This window comes from Epinephelus moara, chromosome 9 (genome assembly GCF_006386435.1).
Source record: "Epinephelus moara isolate mb chromosome 9, YSFRI_EMoa_1.0, whole genome shotgun sequence".
NCBI classification, from domain to species: domain Eukaryota; kingdom Metazoa; phylum Chordata; class Actinopteri; order Perciformes; family Serranidae; genus Epinephelus; species Epinephelus moara.
The window spans coordinates 24,492,824-24,510,858 of record NC_065514.1 but is presented as its reverse complement, the minus strand read 5'-3'; the positions used below and the strand labels follow the sequence as shown (position 1 = coordinate 24,510,858).

The following is an 18,035-nucleotide window of genomic DNA, read 5'->3' as shown; positions in this document are numbered from 1 at the left end:
ACTTCGGATAGTATTTCGATTAATTGTGCAGCCAGAATTCTCTAGACTTTAAGATGAATAGAGTAATTAAACAATAAACTGATGGGATTAATAAATAATGCAAATGGCTGTTTGTTGCAGCCCTAATTGTTCAGCTCTAGTAAGAGTGTCAGTTGGAGGATTGAGAGGTGCAAATAACCTGCGAGTGTTAGAGGGTTTAATATGCCTCGCTGTCTGACACTTAGCTATTTGTTTTTAGCCCCATACTGGAGAACGTAACCGCTAAGATGTTGCAATGTCTGGCTTTTTTCTAAAGTCTACTGTCAAAGCCAAACCTTCAAGATAAATTGTCTGTGAGTGTTTGTGTTTGTGTGTGTGTGTGTGTGTGTGTGTGTGTGTGTGTTAAGAGATGGTAACTCCCTGGATTCGGTAATTCTGTTAGAATGAGGGAAACTCCCAATGGACGGAGCTTAGCTCTGTCAGTCTGGCTCCATGTTGCCACCCTCCACACACACACACACACACACACACACACACACACACTCGCACACACACACACACTCGCACACACTATACTACTTCACACATGCATGCACACTCACTCTAGATACAGAGTGTTTGTTTTACTCCCACTCCCCACGCCCACACCCTTGACTGCAGTGCAGCTGAAAATGTGTTCCTCATTTCAAGTCCGTTCTCTCTATTTCACTCTTTCCTTCCTTCCTCCCATATGCGATCGCTTAGCAGGAGACTTTTTTTTTTAAAGCTAGTGATGCAAAAACAGCCACTCTTGAACTTTCACTCACACTGCAGAGGTCACTAAAGATCGTGTCAGTATATGTATCTAGGTTTGGGTCACATATTTAGCTGGTACAGTGCTCCACAGATGCTCACATGATTTGTACAGGCCAGAGTGTGAGACCAGGAGAAACTGCACAGGGAGGGGGATGTTGTTTTGAGAGAGCAATATTCCACTGCTCTGTCCCATATGACATGCGACAGCCAGATAAACCCTGAGCCGCTGTACTCACACTCTAACATAACATGGTGTCTGGCCTGGCCTTGGTAGTCTGCGGCAGATAATACCTTCCCATGTCGGCAGTCTCAATGATGATGACGCTTTACAGATTATTTTTTTCTCAGGAGGGATTTCCGTGTCTCTCAAATGAAGCTTGAAGGTATCTTGGCTTTAATTGATCTGATGATCATTCAATTTTAGGGTGTAAAGGGTTTGGGCAGCTTGGAAAAGGTGTCATCATTTACCAAAGCAGAGGAAAATGTCTGGCTCTTCAGCTGCTAAATGCTCCACTGTGTTAGCCAGCTAGTTGCTAAGTGTGTCTGTCTGCTGATTAGAACTGAGGAGATAGAGTTCAGTGGGTTTTTAGAGCTTCACCCCTGAGAACAGCTGCAATAATTCTATGAGAGCTGAGAGAGTGAATCTGAACAGTAAAATAGTGGTCGAACAACATAAAGCTGAAACTCTCTGTGAAGCTGAGGGGAGCTGCAGATTCTGATGATAATTCTTTGTAGGCTCATCAAGTCACCCCATTCACATTGTCAGGTTGTTATTTGATGAATACTGGAATTGTGAGCTGGCGCGAATACCGATATTAGGGAGTAAAAATTCCCAATATTGATATATTGGCCAATATTCTATCCATCTATATCTATTAAAGGTGGGAATCACCAGAGGCTCCACGATAAGATATTATCTCAATACTTAAGCCACTATTGTTGCGATTTTAAATGTGTTGCAGTATGCTGAGTATTGCAAAAACATATGTTGCGATTTATTACCTTTTTCAGCTGCTGATTATGTTTTCAAAGGAAAACTTTGTCCACATCTGTTGTATCTAATAAGATAAAATTTTCACTCTGCTAATTTCACTTCAGTGTCAATCTAGTGGACTGAAAAAGCAATTGATTTTATTATTCTAGTCGGATACTTAAAGTTTGATTTGTATTTGTAATACTAATAATTTGAAGTAAAAAAAATCAATACTTGGCGTTCGTGTAACAAGACAATATTGCCAAGCAAACTATTGCAATACTATGCTGTATCGATTACCCCCCTCAACCCCTAATATCTCTGTTTATTTATATCTGTATATCTATTTCTATATATATTTATCTAGCTACACAGTTATCCCTCAGATATGCTTATCCAACACTTGAGACAAATAATTGTAATGGATAATTTACATTAACATCTTACAGTATTTTACAGTTTACAATGTATTTATCGTCAAAAATGACATCAGTGCACTTGAAAATATTGCTCTTGATTGAGAATTTAATTATGATAAATTACTCCAAGCATCTTTTTCTGGATTATGTCCTATGAATAAAAACAACCTTTCAATATCTGTGCATAATATTGGACAACATATACACTGGTACCGATACATCTGTGACAGGGCAATATTGGCCAATCAAATTGTTTGACATAGAATGTACAATAGAATATCTTTATTGTCATTGTACATGTACAAGAAATTGAATGCAACTGACTGATACATTGGTCAGGCTGTAATAAAAAATATAAATTATATCCACTAACTTTTCAGCCTAGTTACTCTTTTGCTGTGTGCTTCTAACTCAGATTTTTTCAGAGGGTTAGCATCATTTGGCCAAGCAAAAATACCTGGAAACTGCAATGTGTGATGTAATTACATAGCGAAAATAGATAAAGACATAAAGTAATACAGTGAGTGAGTGGATGACAATGAACTGTATCCTCTATAGCAGTCCATCTGACTTCAAAGAGGAAACAAACCTCGGCACAGTGATTTGTTAAAATGTCTCCAAAAGCATGATTATGTGGTGAAACAGTGAGGTTTGGTTGAATTCAGCTGTGCACAGCTCTACTATAAATAACCAGATCCAATATAAATAACTTGCTTATTCAACATGGCTCCTTCGTCCCAGATGGGAACGGATAAACTTTACCAACATTTCTCATGAAATAACCACACGAGCTCTGATTACAGCTCTTCTTTCTTCCTTTGTTGCCACCTTGGCATTTCTTCGTCTAATTCTCTTACCTTGGCAGGATCACACAGATAGACAGCACGCTTTAGAGCTGAAACACATACACAATAAATTAGAATAACATTTTTTTGCATGCAGTGTGGTATGATATACATACATACTGAGAAAAATAATTGAACACGTTGAACAAGACCTTATTTTGTTGCCTTCTTTTCTTACGTGATGTGGTTTAAGCAGTGATGTCAGTAATACATAGGTGTATTGTTGTCTCCTTATGTTGTTAAACACTGTTATTTTGGTTTGTGGGATGTTAGCTCATGTTCTCAGCAATGCTGTGACTTACTGTGTATGTCACTTACTGTCAGGTGCACAGGACCATACATAGGGCAGTGATAAATGACACCTAACACATTCCTATCAGTCACAGTAGTTAGGGTCTGTAACACACACACACACACACACACACACACACACACACACTGACGAGCAGTTGCAAGTGGATTCTTCGTGCTCAGTAATGACAGGCATCCAGCTCAGAGATATAAAGAGCCTTGTCCGAGTGCTTCTCTCAAATGTCTGAAAACTGCTTGATACAGCAACTGTACACACACACTCTCACACTGAAACTGTTACAGCCAGACTTGGAGGCCATCTTTTTTTTCCCACACCATAATGATCTTTTCACAGCCGATAGCTTGATTGGCATATTTTTGGAACAAACTAAATAGATCTCTTTTTTCCAGAGAGCTTAGTCATGCTGAAAAGATGTCTTTAGTGCAAGCTTCCGTCTCTCAAAAGAGAATTATGATAAAGTTTTAAAATATGCACAATGTACACCCAGAGCTTTAGAGTTGACAAAAAGCATGCCACCATGGGAGCGCAGAGTTTCTGGTGCTATTCTGCATTTCTCTTTCCATTATTGGCCCATTGCTGTCTCTGTGGAGAATGGAAACATCTGTATTTAGTGGTGTCATTGCAGGTTCAAAACATCGGTTTAGTCAATCATCTAGAGGAAATTCAATCGCTTGTTTAACGCAACAGCTTCCTGTTCATTTTCCTTTTCAAGTGTACAGATGTACATTGTCCTGATAGGCTCATAAACTGTGGGTTAAAGCTGTTTGCCTGAGAAAATAGGCCTTTCTTCCATGTATGAACAGTCTGACAGTACACACCATAGAAAAACGTGTCAACCTGGACTTTTTTATGGTGATAATGGATTTTTAATTTTTTTGCTGATGATTTTTTTTCCCAGTGTGGTGAAGTACCTTGATTTATTAGGTATTTGATTTTCTACATTAATTTAAACAGACATTTCAGTGTGGTTGTTAGCGAGGCTAGCAGCATGGAGGCAATGTCAGTCGGCTGCCACTTTGGTCCAGACTGTAATATCTTAACAACTTTTGGCTGGATTAAGATGATATTTTGTACCATGTTTGACATGAGGCACTGGTACAAAATATTTTTTTAATTTACTGTTTACTTTTTTAAATTTAAAAGTATTGGACAAAATGAATAATTAAGTGCAATACTTTGGTTTATGACCACATATCTGCAAAAGTAATGAGATTCCCATCAGCCTCAGCTACATTATGTATTAAGTGCTAATTAACAAAATGGGAACACGTTAAACAGCATATAGCTAAATTTGAGCATGTTAGCATTGTCAGTTTGTGCATGCTGTGTCTAAATACAGCCTCACAGAGCCGCTAGCATGGCTGTAGCTAGACCTTTAGAGTTATGCAGTGTCATTAAATTATGGGGATAACAGCGCACATTTTTAGACAGTCTCTCCTAGAAGGCATTTATAGTGTTAGTGTACATGAAAAATGTCTTTCTCATGATCAGGGACGGCTTGATTATGATGTTGGTGAAGAGCTAATTATGCAGATGAGCATGGTGGGGACTAATACAAGTGTGCTAAAAAGGAGATGCGCACACTAAGCTCACTGAAAGTGACATAAAGATGATGTTTGTTGAATCATCCTCACAAGGCTGCTTCTGGCGTTTCTAGTTAAGCCAATAGTTTTTCATGACTGCAAACTTTGGTCAAAGTAAAGACATTGAACCAGCTGTCTGTGGCCATCAAGCAAGCAGTTCAGTGAGCACATTAGGGTTGCAACGATATATCGGTTTCAAGGTGTGCCGTGTACATTTGCTTATCTACGATATTGGGGGAAAAAAATGCAACTGGACAGAAAATTTCTACATCATTTTAGTTGTTTTCAAAAGGTAGACTTTTTACACATACTTCCATTAAAAATGTTTCAAATATAGTAATAAAACATTTGTTTAACCAAAAATAACCCATCTAATACTAATAATAACAACAATTCTGTAATACCGTGAAACCACAATATTTTCTGAGATGGTTATCGTACCATGAAAATCTCATATCATTGCAACCCTAAAGCACATACTGTATAGCCAAGCTTTGTAGTATTCTCTGGAAAGAATTATAACGGGTCCAGTATTCCCACCCTTAGGCTGCTGTTTCCTTTGCCTCCATTTGTAGCATTAGCAAGTCTAAAACGCTCGATTGTTACATGACAAATCAAAATGTCTCCACAGATTCCTCTTACACAAAAGCAGATGGCATATACTGTACTGTATGAATGCAATACTTGATTCATCGTCACAGCATTTTCCTGTTGCTTGGAAACGACTAAACCCTTGGATGCATCCAGTCCAAGGGTTTTCCACATCCACAGTGAACATGGAGGCAGAAATAGCAGCTTTTGATGTGCATAAGCTGTTATATGCTGTGTGTCAGTGGCCCCTGGTACACAGGCAGCTGTCAGTGTCTTAAAGTCTTCCTAGCAGGCACTCTGATGCAGCATCCAGGAGGCAGGAGCTCAAACACGGTAATTTTGATCTTGCCCTAGTCAAATATAAGAGAGAGTTGGGCACTTGCCTTCAGCTGGAGCTGACACATGGCAGGTTTGTCTGACTACAGCCTCAAAATAAAAATCTTTCTGTTTTCTCTGCAGGCTGGGGTTAACTTAGTCATGGTGTCTGCTGTATGCAATGGACAAATATGATTATTCAGTATTTAGGAAAATGGGTTTCTGCCCTAATTTGTAATTGCAATATGCAACTCTGTCTTGGTCACCAAACCCAAACCCGCAGGGCACAGACTGCTGGTCAGGCCACACGATACAGTGCCAGAACCAGATACTTGCAGTCAGAGCTGCCATGAATTCCCCAACATTTGCAGGGTGGTGCATGAGTTGCAGCTTCAGGCACACCCATGGTTCCAGTCAAGGAGGACAGGGTACTTTCCAATACAGATTATTTAATGGGTGCGGTTACGGAAGCACGGGTGAATCTGCCTTTAGGGAGATGGGCCATCACAAGATGCTCCATTTGGACCATTACTGAATTTATTCATGTCCTTTTTCTTCTGTCTCCTCTAAAGAAGGTTCGGGTTAAAGAGATGAGCACTTTCTGGCTGTCAGGACTGTCATACTGATGTCCCAGTGTAGTATGGCGGTGACTCCACCCTTCACTGATGCAAAATGACAGGTGCTTCTGATGCACAGTGACATTTCCAAAGTTTTGGTTAACATTTATGGAACGGTAAAACATCTTAGCTTCCCTGTACATCAATCTCATTCCATGTTGTATGAGTGTAACCAGGCCGCTGTCATTATTTCAATTCAACAATTGGTTTAATGCATAAAAATAAAGAATTTGATTCCCAACTTAACTTCATCTTGATCTAAAACAAACACTGCTATTAATTCAATGTATGTTGCATTATAGAAACCCCTGATTAAGACACAGAGCCTCTGACATGTTTTGAATCTAATGTGAAATGAGTAACACATTAGTTTGAAGGTGTGCGCCTTGTGACACCGACGGGCTTGCAGCGCGATGTTGGCCTACAGCTGTTCTTACATAACTGCAATCTTTAAAGGCTGTCCCTTGTTTCCATGGTAATGTGTTTGGTTTCCATAGCGATTGCACTCTTAACAGGAGCGGAGGCTAGCCGAGCCCCTGCACCTACATATCTGAGCAGAGATGAGCAGTAAGGAGGGTCTGGCGAGGCGGGGGCGCCTGTGGTAGCGACAGCATCATGCATGAATAGAGAAAGCTTCCTGCATCTATTGCTGATGTTATTGCTTCATTGTCCACGAGAAATAAACAAGTTAAGGATCTGGGCGTTTGTTTTAGCAAAGTTTACACCACGGAGAAAGATTATCTAGAGATGTTCAAGCTGGAATTGTGTGCGGTGTTACACAGCTGGAGTGATTCGGTTAACGTTTGTGGGAAGGCAGAGTGCAGCATGGAATGACTCAAACAAATGCTCCGTGAGATGGCAGCGGAAGTGACCTGGTTTAACTCCAATATTAATATTTGTTAATGCACAATACGGCCTGTAATCCCCTCTAACCTCTGCTTGATTGTGATTGTACTGATAGAGGAAAAAGGAGAACATTTGAGAGCTACAAAGTTGCTCCTGCTGCTCTTCTATTTTTCTCCGTCATGTGGTTTTTAGTGATACTTCTGGTTCATTCATCCTGTATTTGCAGGTGTTCGCAGATTTTGTGGTCATGTGCACTGCAGTGTTGGACCGGTGGATCATATTACACAGCTCCTGCAGTGCTTCAGTGCATAGAGATGTGTCATTGTGAGCACGATTAGCACTGATACACAGCGTTTATTCTGGTTTTAGTGCTAATAAATGTATTTCCGAACAAGAATATTCTTCTCTCTAAGCAAAAAATACAGCAGCATGAATGTTTAGTCATTTCAGAGTTTTGTCTCTTATTTTCAGCTGTCCTGTTGTCAGCAGACATGTTTGATTCCCATCGCTGCCTCTACCAATGAACACCAAGATGAACAGCGAATGCAAGCATAAACAAGTCGGAGCAAAGTGAATGAGATCAGACTAGCGGTCTGGAAGCATTAAGAATATCTTCCTGTTAACCAGGCTGACACGGACCAGGCTTGGAAGGGCTGCAGAGACTGCAGTGTTGTCTTGTACCTTTCTTTGTTGTGTCAGACAGACCAACTTCGCCTGTATCTATCAGTGTAAACACATCTATTTGTTCAGTGTGACTTTTAAGTATATTTTGAAGTGATTATGTGGCAGGTTTTGATTTCACCAGTGTTTTTGCTTATTTTCCAGCATCAAACCAGTCTGCCCTGAGTTTTGCAGTGCATGGTGATACATTTTGTTTATAACAGGCCAGGGACTGTCTCTTTCTCCCTAATGAGAGTATTTGGCACCAGAGCTAATTGCTGATGTCCTTATTTTTTTCTGTCAATAACTGATGACCTAATCACACGAGTGAGACAGAGCAACAGAGTTTTCCCTCCTGAATTTTTGCAGAGAGAGTATGAGAGTATGAAGCTCGCGATTCTCGTCATCTTTCTTTTGTAACTGCAGTTTAAGACAGTAGTAATGATTAAAGGAAAACAGTCGAGAGGAGACACCAAAGGGAAGAATGTGAGAGGATTCGGTTTTATGAAATCTGGGGCAAATATTGTTACAAAGGCAGGGGTCCCACCTACCTCCTCTTTGGACACAGTTTGGAGTTTCTTCACCCTTGGATGGCGTAAGGATTTGTATTTAATTTTAACATTTGTATAAATACTCAATAAATATATTTGAGTAAAGATGTTGAGAATTACATCTAGAATGGCCCTTTGATATGAGACACAAAAAATAGTATCTACATTTTAAAGACTAAAGAGTAGACTTAGACTAAATTAGCTTAAAGAAAAAAACAAAATCTAATTTGTTGTTTTTATGCTATAGAATGGTATAGTTTATTGAAAACTGTAGGAGTGGGAATCACCAGAGGACCCACGATATGACATCATCACAGTTCTTAAGTCACAATACAATTTTCTTGTAATTTTAAACGTGTTGCAAAATGCGTATTGAGTATTTTTTCAGATTTTTCAGACTATTTATCTCACCTCAGTCATTTTTATTGCTGTAACATGTATCTAGAGGACTGAAAACCATCTGATTTTTATTACTGTAGAAGGCAATTAAAAGTTTAAGTAGTATTTGTAATATAAATGATTTATATAACAAAAAAAGTGATACTTGGCGTCCGTGTATCAATACACTATTGCCATGAAAAAATATTGCAATACTACACTGAATTGATTTTTTTCCCCTCACCCCTGGAAAACAGTGTGATAATTTTGCAGTTACTAGTTACAAAAAACAGCTAATAACCAAACTGAAGAGCAGAGACTGCTGATTTCAGTTAAAGCTAACTAGCACGGGAGATAGCCATTTTTTGGAAGAGGGGCCCCCGATAGCCACATGATAACAAATTTTGGATACTTGCTGGATACTGTTTGAAGAACAATCCGCTACTACCTTAATGGGTGTTTACGTCAGCACAGTGAATAGAAATTAATGAAAGAATAAACAAGAAAATGAGGTAAAACAACACTTATTTGCTTATTTGCCATGGGCCCCCTCCCCCGAGTTGGTGTGGACTTTATTTCTTCTTTTAGATTATGAATTAATTTTTATATTTATTTGAAGGTGATTATTAACAAATGGTAGGTGAAAAGCAGAGACATTTCTTAATACCGTGTTTTCACTTAATATTTCCATTTTTACCAAAGACAGAGTACAGTTTTTATATGTTATCTGTGGTCATTGTCAATTATTTTTTGTTATAAAATAATTGTTCTAACACAAAAAAGACATAAAATGAAGGTATATCATCCTGTCCATCCGCTACACAGTTCACCCAGTCAGCTTTAATCCTGTATTCTCCTCAACTTCAGCTTTCTCTCTACGATGTTGTTACATTGGATTATTTAATTTCCCTTCATTTAATGTGTATATGAGGTGAAAACAGACAAAACATAGTTGCCCTAGAATTAGCCAGACAGCTTGAAAACACAAAAACCTTGATTGGAGCAGGTGACCTGAGATTTATGGAAAAATGTTGAGTTTGATGTCGTGGAAAACCTCAGAACACCAATAAAGGCAGTCAGAAACAGAGAGAGGGTCTCTGCCAACTCTCAGTGTGATGCTGGATGCTTTGGGTTTGGTCTGCAGTTGTCATGGTAGTTTTGGCTGAACACTCGTATTCATGCCGACTAATGGGCTGCATCATCCCCTCCCCTCCCCCCCATTACCCATGCATGCTTGCACACACACATTTCCCTGTGCTCACAAGTTTGTCTGTGCCCTTCAGAGTCAGGGCCTGAGTAGTCTGTGCGGTGATCGACAGGCAGACGTTTTATCCTCACATACACCCAGCCAGCTGGACGGACATGGATCTATAGGAGATCTGTCTCTCTGTCCTCTTCATGTCATTAAACCCCTGATGTTTTCCAGGCTGAATGCTGAGATACCTCTGGCTGTATTTCCAGTTTCTGTTTTACTTTCCTTTGCCCAGCCTTGACAGCTGAGTGGTGTTGTGATTCCAGGAAACACATTGTGAAAATCAATGAAAACACATCTCAGCTGGGAAGAGTGGTCACGTGATCGTGACAGGAAGTAGCGGCGAGTGTTGTCGGTGTGATTGGCTTTATGGTCTGATGACTGATGATACTCATTTCCTCTTTTCTCTGTCAGCATCTTATTGATATATGTTTTTTATTATTCATGAAATGTGTGGCCTTCATCTATACATTTATTAAAAAAAGCCTGTCATGATTTTATACAAAAAGTTTAAAGCAGACAGTGAGTGTTTTTATAACAGGTATTATTTATCTGTGACAAGTTTTTAATCCTAATAAGGGAGTTATCTAGAAACAGATATATGGGGACATGATGTGTGTTATCTATAAGTTTTCAACTGACAGAAAAAGCTTCATCGTAATCGCTTATCATTCCCTGTACAGGAGGCCAGCCAAGGATGAACGGCGACTCAGGTGCCGGTGTGGTGACGGCGCCCCCTCCCACCACAGCCCCCCACAAGGAGCGGTACTTCGACCGGGTGGATGAGAGCAGCCCGGAGTACCAGAGGGAGAGAAACATGGCACCCGACCTGCGGCAGGATTTCAACATGATGGAGCAGAGGAAGAGGGTGTCCATGATACTACAGAGCCCGGTTAGTGAAACAAACACATTAAATATATTCAGAAACAGTAGCATCCATTACATCTGCTGAACATTCACCACAATAACTAACAAAATACTGCGGTCACACGCCGACATAACCAGCATGTTAGAATGTGAATAGGCTCTTTTAGTGTAAAGGCAGCAGCCTTCTCAACATCACATGATGGATCCAGTTAATTCCCCGTCACAACAGTGTGTCTGTGAGCAGCTGAATACTCAGGACAGAGAGCAGCACTGTTTTAAAGGCCTATTGTATGTATGGAAAGCACTGATGTATTCAGGTGTTGACAAAAGGCCCAGAGTGGTGCTGATATGAGGTTTTTACTTTATTTTTTTGGGTCAGCACAGAGAGAGTCATTAAGCTGTGACTTTTTTATGACCTTTGTCTGAGTCTCACCTTTATGGACTGTTGAATTACACTCAGTTTATTATTTACACCCAGCCGAAACTCAAATGCAATGTCCTGTTGTTAGATAAGACACCTCTCAGCATGATGCAATACAGTTCAACAGCACCACAAACTGCATCTTCCACAATGAGCATACAGCTGAATCAACTGCTCAAAAATGGTTTCAACAATTTAAACATTGTAGCTTTCGTAAAGGTAGGATTTATGTTGTATGGGACTGTTGTATTAGACTGTAATTAGTTTTAGCCGGGTGTACCTAATAAACTGGCAACCTCTCCGCCATGTGTCTTTTAAAAAGCATAATGTTATTCAAAGTAGGTTGGTCCAGATGCTAGTCTCAGAAGTAGCCTCTCAACCTCGAACAGTCCTTCTCTGTGTGTCTTTTACCCGTTATGTTTTTGGGTCACTGTTTGTTTTTTGCGCTTACAATTGTTTGTGTTTTTGTTTGTATCTGCGTCAATGACGGTAGGCATTCTGCGATGAGCTGGAGACAATGATCCAGGATCAGCTGAAGAAGGGGAAGACGCCCACTAGCCTGCTGGCTCTGCAGCAGATCGCAGACTTCATGACCACCAGCATGCCCTCCATGTATCCCGCTGCACCACAGGGAGGCATGGCAGCGCTCAACATGAGTAAGCAAAGAAGAGAATGAGTGTGTGCGACTTTTTGACCTCAGCTTCGCTATGTTTGTGTGCGAACAATGAGTAATGCGCCGTATGCCAAAGTTAATTTCTGCACAACGAGTCCAGTTGGATTCCTGTAAGCAGACTTTATCTAATTATTATCTGTGAGATCTTTGTCTCTCCTGCTAACAAGGAAACAGAAATGGTTTTTATCTCTTTCTGTACAGAGCGCTGTGTGTTCAATATTTTGCTCTTGTAGTGTCTCCTTTTTACATCTTTCATGTAAGCGAATCCTGTCTTCCTGTCCGACTCCATCTCCTCCTCTCAGGTTTGGGTATGGTGACTCCAGTGAATGATCTGCGTGGCTCAGACTCTATTTCCTATGACAAGGGCGAGAAGCTGCTTCGCTGCAAGCTGGCTGCCTTCTATCGGCTCGCTGACTTGTTCAGCTGGTCGGAGCTCATCTACAACCACCTCACAGTAAGATGGGCTTCTTTCCTAATGCAAACCATGTTGATTGAATTTGGCATCCAGCAGTTCAGTGTTTTTATCTGTTCCACTAAAGCAGAGGATAGCAAACTGTGAGGCATCCCTCTCCAGGGTGGCACAGGAGCAAAGGAGGGGAGGTTGCTGGTGTTCTAAAAACCACAGGAAGTCAGTTACTGTAGTTTGGCTTGTAGATTTGGCCTGCTTACCAACACAGTCAGCAGCAGTTTAGCACAAAGGTCATGGAGACAATCAAGGTACTTTAAACATCCATAAACATAAATAGTTTGTCTTGGAAATCATGGATTTATAACTCCACAACTTCCCTGCCTTCTTCAGTATTAAAGTAATCCAGTGATAGTTGTCTGTACATCTTTATGTACATGGCAAACAGGAAACTGCTTATAGCAAATTTGACATACTTTTAATGGTGCCATTTGCCAAAAGTGTCAACAAATACAAGATTAGAAAGAGGCCTCAAGTTGTAGCCCACAGCTAACTAATTAACGGACTTTCACAGCAAGAGTATACCTCCTGTTTAAATCACCCAAAACCTATGAGGGATTTGCGGTGGTGCAGATGCCTCTTTGTCTGAGGGGGTGTCAGACTAAAGTAGTAGAACAAGTCTTTAAAAAACCTCTCAGTGCTATATATAATTACAACACATACATGTGGGCTTTAACGATGTGGGTATCTTATTTGGAAGTTTAGAATATGTTCTAAGAGGGTATGTTTTGGTGTAAGTGAAATGAACTGCAAAGTAACACTGTAATCTAACTTGACTATCTTATGGTGTTTTAGGTCAGGGTGAACTCGGATCAGGAGCGCTTCCTAATTGTCCCCTTTGGGCTCCTGTACAGTGAAGTCACCGCCTCCAGTCTGGTGAGAATCTGCGCTGATCTCTAATAGAACTGCATGTCCTTTCTTCTGTTTTCTATCAGTGAATGAAGCCATTTTCCTTATTTCTCTTTTCACTTCTCATGTGATAAAATGTAATAAAATTAATGAACTGCCAGATTCAAAGCTAAAGTCATTCAAATTACAGCTTTCATTAACCCATTGTGGTTTGCTCTGCTCTCCAGGTGAAGATAAACCTTCATGGTGAGATAGTCGACCGGGGCAGCACCAATCTTGGGGTCAATCAGGCCGGCTTCATCCTCCACTCCGCCATCTACGCTGCACGGCCCGATGTCAAGTGTATCGTACATATACACACACCTGCGGGTGCTGCGGTAAGGGACAGAGTATACAAAGTAGTTCGGCCTCTATATGAACAGATTCGAACATATTGTTGTCTTATGTTGCGTTGTCTTGTTGGTTTGATTGCAGGTGTCAGCCATGAAATGCGGCCTGTTGCCCATCTCACCTGAGGCACTGTCACTGGGTGAGGTGACCTATCATGACTACCATGGCATACTGGTGGATGAGGAAGAAACTACTCTGATACAGAGGAACCTCGGGCCAAACAGCAAGGTAACAGCAGAGTGTGTGAGAGTGTGTGAGTATGTGAGAGTGAATACAAGAGGGCTACGGTTTCTGCAGCCAAGGAAATGTCAATTTTAAATGTAGTAGTGTCATCATACATTCTAATTTTATAACTTTTTAAACACAAAGAAGAAATGAGAATGTGCTTTTTTTCGTGTTTTATTTTCCCTCTCTCCCAGGTGCTCATCCTGAGGAATCATGGCTTGGTGTCTGTAGGCGAAACAGTGGAGGAAGCTTTCTATTACATCCACAATCTGGTCACTGCCTGTGAGATCCAGGTATGACACACACTGAGCTCTGTATAAAATATTCCCTCTGAAATATCAAAGATCAAAGTATGATGTATGAACCATGTATTTTCCTTTTGCTTGTTATATTTGGCACCGCGTTTGTCTGCATTTTTCATAACAATGGTCTCTGTCTCCTGTCTCTCCACATTTTCATATACGTTCATGTTTCTTCATGTTGACGTGTCTTTATGTGTCTGTGTGTGTCCTCATGTCCACATTTTATTTTCCTTCTGTATTCTGGATCTGTCTGTTATTTGTCTGTCGGTATCCCTTGCCCCGATTTGTTCCAGGTGCGAACACTGGCCAGCGCTGGAGGGCCAGATAATCTGGTGATGCTGGACCCATCGAAATACAAGTCACGCCCGCGGGTCCCGGAGCCAGCTGGCGACGGGTCCTCCACACATCCTAAGTGGCAAATCGGGGAGCAGGAGTTTGAGGCACTCATGAGAATGCTCGATAACTTGGTAAGTACAAAGGAAAAGGGGAAACTTTTGCAGGGGAGTGGGAGTATATTATTACCTCGACTCTCTGATGACTTGACACCTACTGACAAATATTCTTCCAATATGCTGAATTTATTCAAACTGGTGTGTTTTATTGTCTGTAAATTAAATGTTGTGTTTGAGAGAAGAATTTGTTATTCTGCTTTTTTAAACAAAGCTGTAGTTACATGGTCTGGCTATAGATATTGATAGGTAGTTACTATATTGACATTTGCTAACCTCTGTTGCTGTTGTTTATCTTCCTGTTTCCCAGGGCTACAGGACGGGCTACCCTTACCGCTGCCCGGCATTGCGAGACAAAGCTAAAAAGTACAGTGACGTGGAGATCCCTCCCTCTGCCCACGGTGGTTACTCATACGGGGAGGACAGTGACTCAGGTGCTCGCTCCCCACTGAAACAGAGCTTCCAGCGCGGCCAGCGTGACAAGACCCGCTGGCTCAATGCCGGTGGCCGGCCCGACGAGCCTTACGAGGACGGGCCCGACGGCAGCAGCCCCAAGTCGAAGCCTAAGGTGTGGACGAACATAACACACGATCACGTCAAACCCTTGCTGCAGTCTCTCTCGTCTGGTGTCTGCGTGCCAAGCTGTATAACCAACTGCTTGGTCTGTGCCTACCTTATTGTTCATAGTAAAGATTTTACAGCTACCTTGTTGGTGGAAGTGGGCAGGTGGTCGGCATCCTGAGAGTCTGGGGACAGTGAGGAGTAAAATTGTAGTACAGATCTAAAACTGGAAGTCGGTATAATCATTCGTTCACTACTTTTTGTCTTTTTTAGGCTCGCTCACACTGTAATTTCAGGTGTCCTATTAACCCACCTTTCCAATGCAGTTAACTCTGCTCTGTTAATTACTTTGCAGCGTAGCTGTGAGTATTCGTTGACCCTCTTTGCTCTCTTTCCCTCCTGGTCCCCTAATGCTTCATGATGCCGGGCCAGCTGCCCAAAGCATGCCCCACTGCATGTGTAGTAGTGAAATGCATTGTTGGTGTTGATGTTTTTCCCAGAGGAGCGAGCAGCAGGGGTGTGGCATGAGTCCTCAAGTGCACAGGTGAATGTGGCAAGACACGGTGACGTTGCTGCTAACCACAATTTTGCTCACCGTCCCCCGCAGTACACACTCTTAGCTTTATCTTTGCATCTTGAAGTTAGCTTTTGGTAACTTACTTGCTCAAATATGATTCAGTGAAATGGATAGAGAAAGCAAGTATGGTGAGATCTGAGGCTATATCAACCAAAACCATCTCAGTGTGAGTTTGCTCTGTGGGCTGCTCACACAGCGTATTTATAAGACTTAAATAAACAAATGAGGGAGGTGGCATGTCTCTAACTAAGAACCTGTAATTGCCAGAATAATGTCAGATACATTAAAAAAAAAGAAAAAGAAAACTTTCCCTTGCAAAGGAGTTATGCAGCCTGCTTTTCTAATTTTTATTGTCCTGAAACACCTTCAACTGCTCCCAGTTGTACTTTTCTGTTTCCTCTATTTTTGTCTGGTTTCAGTTTATTCTGAAAATGGTTTTGACCTCAAGGCCTGCATGAGTGGATTTGTTTGGAAAAAAAAATAACAGCAGAGGAAAAAGCCATGAAATTTGACCTGACTTTTGAATCAATTATCTCCTGTTGGGAAAGTAGGAAATGTTGTGTTGTGAGACTCTTTCTCAGTGAGTATATCGCGTTTACATGTTCATCTCATACTCAACCAACCCCAACCCAGCTACTTCCATCCAGAAACCCTCCCTCATCTAGCCCCTGGTTTGGCAGCTAAGCAGCCAAGCTTGAAGTCAACACGGGAATGAAGTCATGAGCTTACGCTTTCCACCCGCGAATTACATGCCTAGTTAAAAAAAAAAAAAAAAAAGGTTAAACAAAATATTTTGCATGAAAGCTGAAGATTTGATTTGTATATTCACCCACTGCTCATTCAGTTTGGTGCAAGAAACTGGTAAAGACTTTTTTTCCTCCAATCATGCTGAGCATTACCAGGTTTACAAAAACATTGTGAAAAGTAGATGGGGCTATTTTTTTCACAATAAAAGGAAAATGTCAAGACAATAAAAGGTTTCATCCACTGCAGGAAAGATACACTCTTGTCTTAGTTTATAGCGTTGTGGCTTTTTTTTTTCCTTTCTTTTTTTTGTCCCAATGTGGGCGAGTGTCCTGGGGTCTGTTTCTCTCTTATCTCTGTCGTCCTTGTTGTTGTGTATCAGCCTGGGAAATGACTTTGGTGATGCCAGCTCACCCCTCACTGCCACTCTCGCTTCGTAAGCCAGCCTCATCATCTGTCACCCACCCACTCACCCCTCACTTCTCCCTCCCTCACCCCCCCACCTTCTTTTTTCATTCTGTGATGTTTTCAGTTGATCTTCAGTGTGATCCTTCTGTTTGTTTTTGATTCTAATAGTACATCAATGATGATGACAAATGGGTTTCAGCAGTACGAATACACTCTTAGACTTTACTCGCTGCATCTTATTGTGCACCTTTAAACTGTCGTCATGCGTGAGGTCTCTTTCAGTTTCTGACTGAGCAACACCAACACTTAATACCTCGGAGTATTAAAGGAATACTTCACCCCTGAAATGACCATTTGTATACCAATTACTGACCCCTTGTTACACTGAATCTCGCATGCCTCTGGTTAACCAAGAATCCAAATAAAGGGGGAGCATTTTATGTATATTGAAGTCACAGGAGGATACAAAATGATATCAAAACATCAGTTTACAAACTCTCATACAACTCATGGAGTATAATCCAAGTCTCATTATCCAGTATAAATTCAGTATTTCCCAAACATGCATTTTTGCTAAAATCTTAATCTTAAAAACTGAACAGAAAGTAAAACCTATCTATGCTCTCTTCAAAGCCATATTCCATTGACAAAAGCAGTAATTTTACCTCGCTGAACACTAGCTGCTGGTCTACGGCTGCTTCGATTAGCTAATTTGTTTATGTATTTGGGTGACTTTGGTGTTCTAAACGGTTACTTCAGATTCACCAAAGTCACACAGTGACACAAACTACAGATTGAGGCAGCGGTAGACCAACAGCTCTCATGTTCAGTGATGTAAAATTACTGTTTTTGTCAATGGAGTCTGGTATTGAAGAGAGCATAGGTAAGTTCAGTTCCCTGTCGCAAAGGGCTTTCTGTTTAGAAAGTACTGAGCATACAGCTGGATAAATGAGACTTTGTGTGTGAGAGTTTGTGAATGGATTTTT

The 18,035-nt window shown here is 41.0% G+C and overlaps 1 protein-coding gene across 10 annotated transcripts in view; it reads left to right on the top strand.

Annotated features, from left to right (window-relative positions):
* The window catches only part of add1 (adducin 1 (alpha)), a 33,850-nt gene that overhangs the window by 1,442 nt on the left and 14,373 nt on the right, over positions 1-18,035 (top strand). For 8 of the 10 annotated variants that reach the window (XM_050052506.1, XM_050052514.1, XM_050052505.1 and 5 more), the window contains exons 2-10: positions 10,801-11,009; positions 11,899-12,061; positions 12,381-12,532; positions 13,340-13,420; positions 13,621-13,770; positions 13,868-14,011; positions 14,203-14,301; positions 14,604-14,777; positions 15,070-15,420. In XM_050052506.1, coding sequence (XP_049908463.1) covers positions 10,815-11,009; positions 11,899-12,061; positions 12,381-12,532; positions 13,340-13,420; positions 13,621-13,770; positions 13,868-14,011; positions 14,203-14,301; positions 14,604-14,777; positions 15,070-15,420 — 1,509 coding nt within the window. In that variant the 5' untranslated portion in view covers positions 10,801-10,814. The remainder of the gene's footprint in view (positions 1-10,800; positions 11,010-11,898; positions 12,062-12,380; positions 12,533-13,339; positions 13,421-13,620; positions 13,771-13,867; positions 14,012-14,202; positions 14,302-14,603; positions 14,778-15,069; positions 15,421-18,035) is intronic. The other 2 variants (XM_050052507.1, XM_050052515.1) reach the window with 1 other exon arrangement.